The sequence below is a fragment of the Corvus kubaryi genome, unplaced genomic scaffold, assembly GCF_017639235.1.
Source record: "Corvus kubaryi isolate FWS band 111438036 unplaced genomic scaffold, C.kubaryi_AGA036_p1.0 37398, whole genome shotgun sequence".
In the NCBI taxonomy this organism is placed as follows: domain Eukaryota; kingdom Metazoa; phylum Chordata; class Aves; order Passeriformes; family Corvidae; genus Corvus; species Corvus kubaryi.
Window position 1 is genome coordinate 13,328,323 of NW_024581137.1, and position 13,250 is coordinate 13,341,572.

General features: G+C 41.5%; 1 protein-coding gene and 1 non-coding gene across 3 annotated transcripts in view; one reads left to right on the top strand and one right to left on the bottom strand.

Moving 5' to 3' along the window:
• Positions 1 to 13,030, bottom strand: part of SACM1L (SAC1 like phosphatidylinositide phosphatase) — a 31,290-nt gene extending 18,260 nt beyond the window's left edge. The window contains exons 1-4 of one of the 2 annotated variants that reach the window (XM_042043568.1): positions 12,857 to 13,030; positions 3,898 to 3,995; positions 2,231 to 2,305; positions 204 to 331 (exon numbers count right to left, since the gene is read on the bottom strand). In XM_042043568.1, coding sequence (XP_041899502.1) covers positions 204 to 331; positions 2,231 to 2,305; positions 3,898 to 3,995; positions 12,857 to 12,915 — 360 coding nt within the window. In that variant the 5' untranslated portion in view covers positions 12,916 to 13,030. Of the gene's footprint in view, positions 1 to 203; positions 332 to 2,230; positions 2,306 to 3,897; positions 3,996 to 12,856 lie in introns of those variants that run through there. The other variant, XM_042043570.1, reaches the window with a different exon arrangement.
• A 147-nt stretch (positions 13,031 to 13,177) lies between these two features.
• TRNAR-ACG lies at positions 13,178 to 13,250 on the top strand. The gene has a single exon. It is a non-coding gene; the product is annotated as a tRNA-Arg (tRNA).

Below are 13,250 nucleotides of genomic sequence, written 5' to 3' on the forward strand. Positions count from 1 at the left end.
GGGCTGTCAGAAGAGTAAACGTGTGAGAAAGACTTAACAGAAGCATTAGGAAGGGTGTACCATCTTAAGAGAAGCAAAAATGCACATCCATAAATAGATGATATTCTAAGTTACATTAATAGCTTCATCAAATTAAGCTCCTGTGGCAATGAACATTAACATACAATAACATTCCTCCATACTCCCCTAATCAATGTACCTACCTGAATATCAGTTAAGTGCAGCATGGTCTTTTTGTAGGAGAGGATGTCAAAGTCTGTTGCTTTCCAGATTGCATGACTGAAAATCTCACCTACTTTTTTCTTTTTTGTTATTACAATAAGATATGTGCCTGTAAAGCAGAAAGAACAAAGTTAAAAAAAAACAAAACAAAGAGCTGCATATATTAAGAAAAGCAGCCTATAACTGTATCAGAAAACTGAAACCAACAGAACTTTATGTCCTTAAGTGTAGCAAAAGCACACAGGGCTGGAGCAAAAGCAAAATGTACTTGCTAAGCCACCCACTTCTCTATGTCCAGAGACCTTGAGCTACTCATTAAATTTAAGGAATTTTAAAAAAAAGTGGACAAAATAAAGTGTCACCTACTCTTACTTCTGATCAGAGACAATCTGAAAATCTTCACGTTTGCTAACTCAAAAAGAGGCCAGTGCTCTTGAATGCGGTTAGAAAAGCACAGAGCAAGTCCAAAACACATGAAAGGAAGCATGCTTCAAAAGCCAAAAAGACTATTCAACTTATCATGAAAAAATATTCCTCCTAACAGGTTCAAAACAGAACAAAGACATTTGGGTGTCTGTTAGCAATTTAAGTCAGGAAGTTTGCTATTTCCCTGGTTGCTTAAGTAACGAAGCAAAAAATCCACCTCATAATCATGGACAGTTCACTCAGAGCAATTAATTTACACTCACTGGTGACCACAACATAACCTTATTTCTAAGCATAGCATATTTCAGTGTCATCTTGCTTTTGAAGGAAAAGTTTACTCTTAATAGTGCAACAGACAAAGAATATTTATATATGTTAAAGAGGCTGCATTGCTAGATACAGGGCTGGTTTTACAGTTAACAGCAGTGAACTGCCTAATAACACTTAGCTAAACATTTAATTTAACTGCTAACATCTTTACTTTGACAGCTCAACGCTAACACTCAGTGCAAAGCTCTAGAGGGTAGAATGAAAAAACCCCAAGCTTTTACATATTCTATATTTTATTTAATATTCAGTCAGATGAATAGCAATCATTACTGAGCCTGTAAACTGCCTTTGGGGCAGTTCAGTTTTAAAACAGTCAGCGCTCATCAAGTCCCTAAGACACATGTATCCATTATATTACTCTTCCTCTGCAAGACCCACATCTCTTTAGAATATGGGCATAGAAAATTCAGCAGTTTTAAGATCCTGTCAGAAGTCACTGCATTCAACACAATCACCCTTTGCTTCAGTTGAGAATACTTCAGTGAGTGATCTTTTATCCTTTCTACACATGGAGATTGCATTCAGTATGTATCCTGCTTATTACATAATTTTTCAGACTACTTCAGTCTCAAACTCTACCAAAATCTACAAAAAGGATTGTTGGAGCAGCAATGCTCACTTTCCTGACAGCTTACACTTTATACATCAGGTTTATTTGCGGCAGTGGCTGCTTGGATATGACCACTGAGACACTTAGAAAACGGAACAACTTATTCTTACGTTATCCTAAAACTCCCTTAACTTAGAATTGGTCCCATCCGCCTTTCTCCTTTTCATGTTGGATTTTCTCCATATTTGCAGGGCAGTTGCAACACAATCATTACTTGAACAGCTGCATCTACTTGTCTATCACCCTGTCACTCTCAGCTATTTGTGTACCGTGATTATTGATTTAAAGTCAAGCTTCGCAATGCAACAGTCAACTGTTGCATCAAATCCTGCAGCTAAGATTAAAACAGTTACAAAGAATAAGTAGATCAGGTTCTTTGCACTCGTTTGAAATGCATTCCTTAAAACTCAAACAACCACCAGTTAACCCTACCTTTAGAGCACCTCCTGGTTTTAGGAGTTACACAAACATTCATGATAAAGTAGATTTGGATGCCTCCATCCTCTACAAGCCACAAGGAAAACATCATTCTGATGAAAGTGCAACCTCAGATACTTGCAAATACTATTTTTGCCTTTAGAGCTTCTTTAGCAATCTATTTTGTCTAAGTATTTTTAAAGAGCACAGTTCTGTTCTCCTTACCTGCCACCAACCGGATTGTTCCCAATACACCAAATATAGGCCTCGTAACAGCCGAAGGGGGAACATCTTTTTTAACTGAAAAGCAGAAGAAAAGAACATTTCAGACTGCTTCTTTCATGACTGTATTGGAACACTACTAAAACTAGGTTTCTCCACCCTTCCTGGTTAAATCAAGTTTTGCTACAGTGTTAAATATAAGAAACAAAGCATCAGAATTTAAAAGCCTCATGGAGGTTTGGGAGGAGGATCTGGAATTCTAACCCAATTTCTAACCAATTTCTCATGTTTAATCAAAGTTGTCATTTAACTGAATAAATTCAAGCTTATTTACATGATAGTATAGCAAGTAGACTCCTCAATAATGTATTGTCCTGCCAGCTTCCAGAAGCTTTGTTTTGAAGCCAGCAAGACATAAAACACAACCAAACCATAACTGCTTGTGCCTCCCAGGTCTGGTTTGCTTCTTCTGAGCCTTGGTCTACTTCTGTCTCTACCTCTAGTTTTGCAGGCTCTCTCTGCAAAAACTACCAACAGCAGCATACACGTGGCAAGGGACACAGTATTCCAAACAACATACCAAGAGATCCAAGATCCAAAAAATATCCAAATATCAATTAAAAGTCTTAGCATGTGTAAGTTTCATCAACCTACACTTCTAAAACAACAGAAGGGATATTAGAGAAATCTAAAGAAACCCAAAACATCCCCTAGAATGAGGCATTTTCCCAGAACTCAGAAAACTGGGAAAGGTAACCCTTGACTCTTACTTTGCTTTAGACACCCTTGCAGGTTCATCTGATAAAACACTAGTAGTGAGAGAGATTTAGACTAACAAAACACTTGGGATAACAATCTTTACAGTTTTGAAGGGACAGTTTTGCAGGAGAAATTGAGATAATATACTACAATTCCAAAAGTATTAGTGGGATGGGCACACTATTCTTACATTTGGCTTCTTATACAAGAAGTCTAATAAAAGAGAGAGAATGACTGCTTTTATATTACTACTACTGTAGCATTTCTGTCTGTTTGGAGATTAGTAATACTGTGGTGCCAAACTCCTAAAGTATCAAAAGGGAAGTCTCCCACTGCCTTCATTTTACTGTTATTTAATCAAAGTTCATTGTTTCACATTGTTTAAAAAATGAAACTAAAATTTTCAAGACATCAACAGGCTTAAGACTACTCCCAGTGACATTTGAATCCAGATTTGCAACACAGAACAAAATTTACACCATGGGTTTTTTACTGTTGCTATTTCTAGAGGCTTTATGAAAAGTCAGGTTTCAGTTTTATATAAAAAAAAAAGCACTGGGACAATTTGGAAAAGCTGCAGAACCCCAGTGTCCAATCCTTCCCCTGTTTGATCTTGAACTTCTAGCACCAACCCCAACTAGATTGGATGAGTCAGCTTCCCCTGTTGTGATGGACAGTCTTACCAAAAACAGGCAAGCACTATCACCCTGGTTACCCACAGTGAAAAGGCATTCGAAACAAAGCTCTCCAGAACAGAATACAAAGCACTGCTTTAAACAGTAACTAAAACCAAAAACAATTATGTCAGTATCATCTCAGTAAGGTTCTGAAGATCTTTTTGGACTCCTAGAGCAAAACAGACAGAAAGGACAGAGAAGACTGTATTGAGAAATACTGGTGAGGAGAGTCACCTGTAAGAGTGACTTCTGTGGAGACTCTATCAATAGCAAGCACATCATCTGCTCCATCATCACAGGCTTCCACATAGAACTTCTCTGGCGTTATATGTCTTTAAGAGAATAGAGAGGAAAAAGGAATTAGTTTAGTAAAACTAACTTTGGGTTTGTTTATTCTTTACCACCTGAAGACAGAGCAATCAATTTTACACCTTATTTCAGCTGCAAAATAACAAAATTCTCACTGGATTGCTTCCCAACAGCCACTGACGTTGACAGTGTGGAAAAAGAAATACAAAAAGTAAATCCAGCTCATCCGTTATTGCAAGTGTCATGGCCTGTTTAACAATCTTAATCCTTTTTTATTACCATAAGGTAAAGATATGAAAGTGAGTTTGTGTACATAGTGGTCCACTCTAATTCCTGTAAGCTTGAACCATACCTGAGATAAATCAAAACCCAACACAAAATCAGAATTTTTTTAAACCAAAATCTTCCTAACAGATCAGACCACATGCTTAATGCAAGTCTAATAAACATAAAAGTAATGTACGAAATGATAAACACACCTGCTTCACATTAGTGTTTTAAGTATTGCAAGAATCCACCAGAAACAACACAGTAGAAATGGAGAAGTTCAGTGGCACACTAATTTATTGAAGCAGGTGTCCCAACACTACCATTCCCCAGACTTGTTAGCCAGGTCTACATGACACACACATCATAACATGTATCCTCCCCACCAGACAAGTCACGCACTGACTTCCTGTTCAGACTTCATTGCCATCTTTCCCTTCCTTCTCTTCAAAACCAGCACAAAATCCAGTGCTAGTCATAAACAGTTTTTAGAAGTGTTCCTTAAAAATACATCCATTAACACAGTTGCAAGAAGCCAGATACACTGTGCATTGGTAGGAGAGTTATGCAGAAGTGACTTGTAGCCGTACACAGGAAATGCTCAGCAAACAAACAAAACACCCCAAACACTCTTAAAACTAGTGTTCTTGACTCTTACAGTGATTTTTCTTAGTTTAAGGCTTGACAAGACATGGGGTCATAGTTTTAAAATTCTTGTTCTAGTAACAGGGTAGATATTTTTAGGCTCTTTCTCCCTAAATAGATCTTGCATTTCTACACATCTTTTTTATTTTTTTTAATCCTTCAGAAAGCTGAATTGGAACCCTAATTTAGATCAGAGGACTGTGATGGCCAGGTAGCGGAGGGGGCTACAGGACTGGCTTCTGTGAGAAGCTGCGAGAAGCCCTCTGTATCTGACAGAGCCAATGCCAGTGAGCTCCAAGACAGACCCACTGCTGGCCAAGGCCCAGCCCATCAGTGATGGATAACATATTTAAGAAGGGGGAAAAGCCCAGCGCAACAGCAACTGCAGCAGGGGACAGGAGTGAGAACATGTGACAGAAACAACTCTGCAGACACCAAGGTCAGTGAAGAAGGAGGGGCAGCAGGTACTCCAAGAGCTGGAGCAGAGGTTCCCCTGCAGCCCCTGGGGAAGACCAGTGAGGCAAGGCTGTCCCCCTGCAGCCCATGGAGGTCCATGGCAGAGCAGAGATCCACCTGCAGTCCTTGGAGGGCCACGACAGAGCAGGGAGATGCTGGTTAATAAGTAGTGCTAATAACACCAAGGTTTGATCCTCATATGGGCCATTCACTTAACAGATGAACTTGATGATCCTTGTGGTTCCCTTCCAACTCAGAATATTCTGTGATTCTGTGAGGCTCTGACCCCATGGGAAGCCTGTGCTGGAACACTGGCAGGACTTATGACCCTTCTGGGAAACCATGCTGGAACGGTCTGTTCCTGAAGGAGTGCACCCTGTGGAATGGACCCACGCTAGAACAGATCGTGAAGAACTGCGGTCTGTGGGAAGGACTCCCTTTGGAGAAGTTTGTGGAGAATTGTCTCAGAGTCTCCGGGAGAGGGACCCCATGCTGGAGCAGGGGAAGGAGTCCTTCCACTGGGGAAGCAGCAAGAGAGACAAAGTGTGATGAACTGACCACAAACCCCACTCCCAGTCTCCCTGTGCTGATGGGGGAGATGAAGGAGGTAGAGAAAACTAGGAGTGGAGTTGAGGAAGAAGGGAGGGGTGAGGGGAAGGTGTTAAGGTTTGGCTTTATTTTTTATTATCCTACCCAGATTTGACTATTAATAAATTAAACTAATTTCCCCAAGTTGACTCTGTTTTGCCAGTGACTGTAATAGCTGAGTGATCTCTCCCTGCCCTTATCTTGACCCAAGAGTTGTTCCTTTTATTTTGTCTCCCCTATCCAGGTGAGGAGGGGAGTGATTGATCCGCTCCAGGGGGCACCCAGGATCAACTCACCACAGAGTCCTTAAAATGAGGTCTAGAAGACCCCACTTTCCACCCACTTAAAGCAGGGCCAACTCAAAAGTTTATTCAACTTCTAAGTTAAACCCTGTTTCTTAGGGTGTGTTTTGACTCTCACAAAGGATGGTGATTCCACAACCTCACTGGGAAATTAAGAGGAAAGCCAGAGGAGAGCAAATACTGAACTGAAAAAATCCACCAAACACCAAATAACACAACCAACTGTAAAGCAATTAATAGTTAAGTGTTCATCAGATAATTTAACTTCATTACAGGAAAATTAGTCTATGGGTCCTAAAATGGGAAACACATCTACAGCATTTCCTTTGTAAATCAGCAGCCTTAAATCTTTCAGGTATACATATTAAATGCTTTATCTTCAAAAATAAAAACATCAGAGTAAGAAATACAAATATGCAGTTTGCTGAATGCTGAAGCCTTAAAACATCTACTTTGCTTTCATTGTTTCTGTTTTTGATGAAGTGCACATGTGCACCCCCAGCTTTTTAGGGGAGTTTCACAGCAATAATGGGAGCTGGTTTTATGGCAAAAAATAAACAAGCTTACACAGATAGAACAGGGGCAAGACAAGCTTAAACACATCTACAAACCCTCCGTTTGTTAAAGCATCAAAAAAGAAAGCAGGATATACTATTTAAGATGCAGTCAGAAACCTATTGCTAGCTGGCAGGAAGCAACAGGAGGCATTTTTTCCACAAGAGAAAGCTGCAGCTTATCTTCCATTGGTTTAGTTGAACACTCATCTTTCTCTGGGATGTCAGTTGACACACAAGAGTCCAGATACAAAAACAGCCATGAAGAGAATCGACAAAGTTTAATATTGGACCTCTTGTGCCATTAACACAGATGCTTATGCAATCCTACTCTTTTACAGTCTTACTTAATCTGAGTATCCCAATCAAAATAAGTTGAAAAAGTATGTTAACCTATCAGGTTGAACAGTCTCCAAAAAAAGCGTTAGGAACTATAGTTTCAGTTTTTGAATACTCTGTATGAAGAGCACAACACGGACAAGACATCTACGCTGACTGGACAGAGCACAAAGAGCATTTCCATCCATGATCAGTATTTTTAAAAGCTGCTCCTTACATTATGAAGTGCAACATGGCCATGACACTACTACAGTCTCAGCACAGAGATTCACATGCATATTGGTTAAAGCCTGTTTTTAACCAACTGAGAAGCTTACAAATGTCAAATAATTGTCATAATAAAAAAATGTTTTCTTTACCACACACAAGAATAACAATTTCTCCCTGAAGAACAAGCAGTCTTTTATTCTCAATATCCCCAAACTGAAAAGAAAATAGAGAGAATTAACGCTGCCACTGCAAATGGTGTTTGTTCTCTCAGTGTGTGTCACAGACCCCACTTTGCTAGATCAGATCCCAGCATTTCTCTCAAATCCTTGACCACATTATCTCCTGCCACTACCACTGCCCTTTTAACAACTCTATCACGTTTATCTCCTCTTACTCAATGTCTATAGTTTAAGCAAAGCTAGAAATTTATGTTTTGCATTCATTCAAAGTCCTCCTTCCCACGGTCCTCTCCAGGACCAAACTTGGTGACAAAAGTGTCATAGAGAATGCAAGACAAGTCATCCCTGTTTTCAGCTCAATGGACCAAAAAGGCTTCAGCAGCTTGCAGCACTCTGAAACAGAATTGTTGTTGACTCTTTTGGATGTCTTGAGTGAGAGGGGAGACAGGGGCAAGAAGAAATCAAGTTACCAATCTACAAAGTTGACAGAACTTGAACAAATACTACACTGTTGGGATCATCCTTAAAACCTGCCTTAAATACAACTGTGCAACACAAAGTGGAAAGCCTAAGGAGCTGCAAGATATTAAATCCATGCTTCAGAAGAAGTGGGATAATTAGTGCTCTTCAAAATTTTCAACAGAAAGATGATTCACTTAGTCCTTGCTTCATTTTTGCAAGAAGTTCAATGTTTCCTAAAATAAATATAGTTGAGGAAGAGGATAAGACTCAAAGCAGTTCCAGCCCAAGTTTACAACTTTACCAATTACCAGAACTAGGCTACTAGTCTCATTCTCACTCAGATGACCTTTTCTATTGTAAAATCACTATAGTCAAGATGATTGCCTCTCACTTGTCTTTCAGAAAGGAAGCTGATGAACACTGCATGAATAGGTTAATCTCCAAACTGTATTCACTAGCAAGCTTGTATGTCTATCACAAGCTTAGACAGATGATTAGACAAGATTAGACATGCTAATTTTACTGATTTGACAAGGAGATATTAAATGGTGAAGAAAGGATCATTCATGACTAGGAATCTGCAGATTCATTCTATTCTTTTAATGCATAAGGACAGATGAAAGTCCAAGTGCCAGTATTATACAAAAAAAACCAATTAGGAAAGCAGTATTTTATGGAAGGCTAAAGTGTCTGTAGTTATGTTTAGAACTCGTTTTCACACACCAGGCCACATTCTGTTTTTGTATAAGCTTCATATTTGACAGTAGGAGCCTGCCTTCTCCTCAGCTACATTGTCACTGCTGTCTAGACCCATACAAGACATCAAGAACTCTCACCACCAGTATCTTGCTCCCCTTACAACTTAACAGCATATCAAATCTTCACAAAATTGGAGTCCTTTTATTCCCTTTTTTTAAATAAAGGAAAACTTAAAATCATTATAATGAACTATTTCTCAGTAGTGCTAAAGAACAAAGGAAGCAATAAACACTAATATTTTACATTGATAGCATAACTCACATTACTCAAGAGAAGTATTGAGGAACTGCAATCACCAAATTCCCATTTAAAATATTACTGAAGGTGACTTGGATTTCAGTTTGATAATCTTCTCCAACTGAAACTGTGTGGATTGCTGCCAAGACATAAAGCAACTCAGTAGATTTCATTCCTACAATTCAAAGTTGTGGGAAAAAAGTATTGATTCCTAACATAACAGAAACATAAAAAAACCCCAAACAACCAAAAAAAAAACCTCAAAAAAGAACAAACCACTGTTGCTTACACCAAGTGTAAAGTCAGATTCATTTACAATTAAGTGAGATAGTATTTCTTTTGTTTGTGTATTTGTTGTGAAGTTTCACTTCCTTAGTTACGTTATAAAGCAGCACTGTGTATAATACAGATGATGCAGTTGCATCCCACATTTTAATTAGGTTGATCTTACAGATAGGAATATTCCTGTGTTCAGATACAGCATGGAAGAGGACCCATCATGCTCTAATGGCCACTAAAGATAGTACTTCACTCAATACCACTTAAGCCTTCTAGGCCTCAACAGCCAAACCCTTACTTCAGTAATTGATCATTTCACCATAAATACTGAACATTGCTCTAATGCAGGAAACTCTTTGATGTCAGCCTCTGACTACCATAAAAAAGCAAGCCAAAAGCACACCCTGTACTGCATAGAGATGCATTTGGTATCTTGAGCACAGCTAACTGGTCTGCGGTGATACAGGAAAGATGTTAGTTTATGCAGAGTCCCGATGGTATGTTAAGTAACAGAGCTAACACACTGGTGGTTTCAGCACTCCAGAGATTCCAGATTTTCTAGGTGAGCAGGTGTGCTAATTATATGTCTCCCATAAATATTACTCCTTTAGCAGAAACAGCTCAAGGAATTGGAACACCTCCCAAAGAGCAGTAGTTGTTGCAGGGAGAAAAACCCCAGGATTTAGAAAACACTAATGGAAATACTATTTAAAAACAAAACAGAAAAGGCATTTATTAAAGGCTTAGCTACATAATGTCTATTTCCAGCGAAGTTTCACTCTAGATGAAAATAATTTACTGCATAAGTTAATGTCCTGCTCCACCAACATCCCTGAGCTTTACCACGACAGCCACTTAGATGGAGCAGGAAGAAAAAGATTTGTAGCTGTTCTTTCTGGAAGCATTATTCAAACCAAAACACCCCTTTAGATGTCCCCCCAAACACACACAAGTGAAAAGCACTGTGCTCAAGTGCAGTAGCTACTAAAGACTGACAAGTACTTCCACAAAGCATGTGAAGCAACATAACTATGGGTAGGAGGAGTTAAATTTGAAACACAGCTAGTCTCATGGACCCACAGGATACTGAGAAGGCTATCAGCAAGATAAGTCTTCATCCAAGCACTAATGGAAAAAAAAGTGATTTTAACTGAGCCAAAACAACAGCCAGAATTTTCTCTATTCTGCAGACAGCTTTAACAATCAGTTTTCATACATTAACTGGACTGGCAACTCCACTACCAGTTGTGAATGCAATACCTGCAATAGCTGCTTGAATTTTACCATTTATTCCTGAGGCTACCAGAAGAAGTTAATTAAGTATAGCAGTGACACAGATGACAACTATGGATAGCAGTTTTCAGGTTCACAGTTTTCCCCAATAACTGTTGGTGTAACTCAATCAGTTTCATAAGCAGCCCAAATGCCAGACATCAGCACTTCTACTGGTATCACCTGAACTTGACTGATGTCACTGGTCAAAGCACAAAAGTTGTGAACCACTACTTTTGATAAGGTGGAGAACACAAGAAGTTTGTGTTGAGAGCTAGAACCTGTGGCTGGATGTACAGGATGCAGAGCACTGCAGTCAGGGAAGCTCCATCCAGGGCCACCAGACTACACAGAAGAGGTACAGTCACAGAATCTGGCCTCATTGAGAATGAGTAGCCAGTTAAAAATCCAAACTCAAATACTGCCACCACTAAATCCTGAAACTGAAGTCTAGCCTGGATTTTTCATAAGAACATTCTCCTTTGACCTTGACAACCCGGTAGGTTTGACTCATCACCCAAGTTATGGCTCTGTATCTTCAAAACACTTAATAGAAAATCTGCAGCCATGATCACAACTTGGTGTAATGACAACAACAACAAAAGCTCATTTTTCAGAACACAAACCAATTCTGTTTTCATGTTTATGAAAAAACTCACGTTAAACTACATCTGAGACAGCCTTGTTCTAAAAAGATCAAAGCTTACTTTTAGCCAAGATTAAATTTTGAATGATAGAATTCCTTACTAGCCTGTATCTAGAGAAGTGCTTTTACTTGAAAAAAATGTCAGTAAGAACAACGTGTACTACAAGTCACACAACTGCTACTCACACAACTCACCTTTGCTCCTCTGCAGGCAAAAAGATCACAAGATCAGCTTAAAGAAAGACAAATACTGCTTAGGTGACAAGAGGAAAAAGAAAAAGCTTTCTACCAAGTAAAGTCTTTCAGCCATCACTGCTGATCTTACTCTTCAGCAATACTCAATTACCTCCAGGGTCCGTGTACCCTCATACAACTACCTAAACAAAATAAGAAGCCCAGTGACTTTGAAACACGAAACAGCATTATGGCAAACTGTTTATACAGACCTCCAAAAGACCTAAGTATGTTTGCTCTGAATCCAAAAGATGACTGTCAAATGAAATTTAACAGACCGTAAAGTACAGTTAAATCAGGCTTAAGAATCACTTTCAGATACTGCTGCCTGAAAATGGTATCGGTAACTCAACTGTGGAATTTCCAGCTACTGTTTAGAGGTCAAAAGCCTGGGAACGCCTTTAGGACACACAAACACACTTCACTTTTGGTTTCAGTCATGAAGAGTCTCATGCTCAGAGTAACACCCCTGGGAGTTTGAACTGGTTGGTGTGAGGGTTTATCATGGAAATGCCTCTTGCAGCGTTAACTTTGCACTGCTTTTGGTTATGCAACTTCTTCTACTGTATTAAAAGCAGCAAACAAACACGTGGCATACACACACATTCAAAGGGTTACAGTCTCCCCTAAAAAAAATATTTGTTGTAATAAAAAAATTACACTGGGTAGTTAAAAAAAGTACACCGGGAAAGTCAGAGCCGGCAGTGCACAGGAGAGTCCCGAAAGTTCAAAGCCCTCAAAGTTCAGTCATCAACTGGCATCAAAACCATCACACACCACAAAAGAAAGCCTATTTGTGTCACGAGAGACCGATGGACAAGCACGCCTAGGGAACCTTCTGCTGGCAAGCGGCGCTGCGCACACACAGCCTTACACAGTGCCCGAGCCCCTACAGCAGCTACCTAGAAGCAGGAAGGCGGAATCACAAAATCGTTAGGGTTGGAAGGGACCTCAGGAGACCATCTAGTCCAACCCCTCTGCCAAGGCAGGATCACCCAGAGCAGGTGACAGAGGAATGCGTCCAGGTGGGTTTGGAATGTCTGCAGAGAGGGAAAGTCCACGACCAGCAGGCAGCCCTGGCTCCTCACGCCGAGGGAAGCCCCGCAGGCACTGACCTCCTGGACACGCGGGAGGGAAGCGACACAGACACGAGAGCCGCCCGCCCACAGCGCTATCGGACGGACGGCGACAGGGGACCCGTGTCCGCGGCCAAAGTCCTCCCTCCTCCTCCTCCCACCCTCCCGCACGCACTGCCGCCTCAGGCCAAGCCCTTCGCGGTCACTCGGGTGAGCGAGGGGGCCGAAATGGGCAGAAAGGGCAGAGGACAGGCCCGGGAAGGGCAGGGGACAGCAAGGGACAGACGACCGTCGCTCCACCGGCGGCTCCTCCCTTCCCCTTCCCTCCCCATTGGCAGGTAGCACAGCCGCATCATCCCTGTCCCAACAGGTCACTCACAGCTTCAGGCTGGCGTAGGCCGCCGCTGCCGTGGTTCCCGCCGGTGCCGCCGTCGCCATCCGTCCCCTCGGGCTCTCCCCGGCCGCCGCCAGCTCCGCTCCGACCCGGCCTCTCCCTTCCTGGCCGACTGACGCGTCCCTGGGCCGGAGCAACGGGGCCTCGCTCGGGACAAACCTCCGCGGGCGCGCGGCGAGCCTAGGGCGGGGCGCCGCCTATGGCAGGAGGGGGCGGGGCCGGGCGGACTCGGCGGCGCCGCCATTGGCTGAGCCAGCGCGGGAGAGCTGTGCTGAAGTACCAGGGGCAGGAGCTTTCTTCCGAGCAGGGCCAGTGGCGCAATGGATAACGCGTCTGACTACGGATCAGAAGATTCTAGGTTCGACTCCTGGCTGGCTCG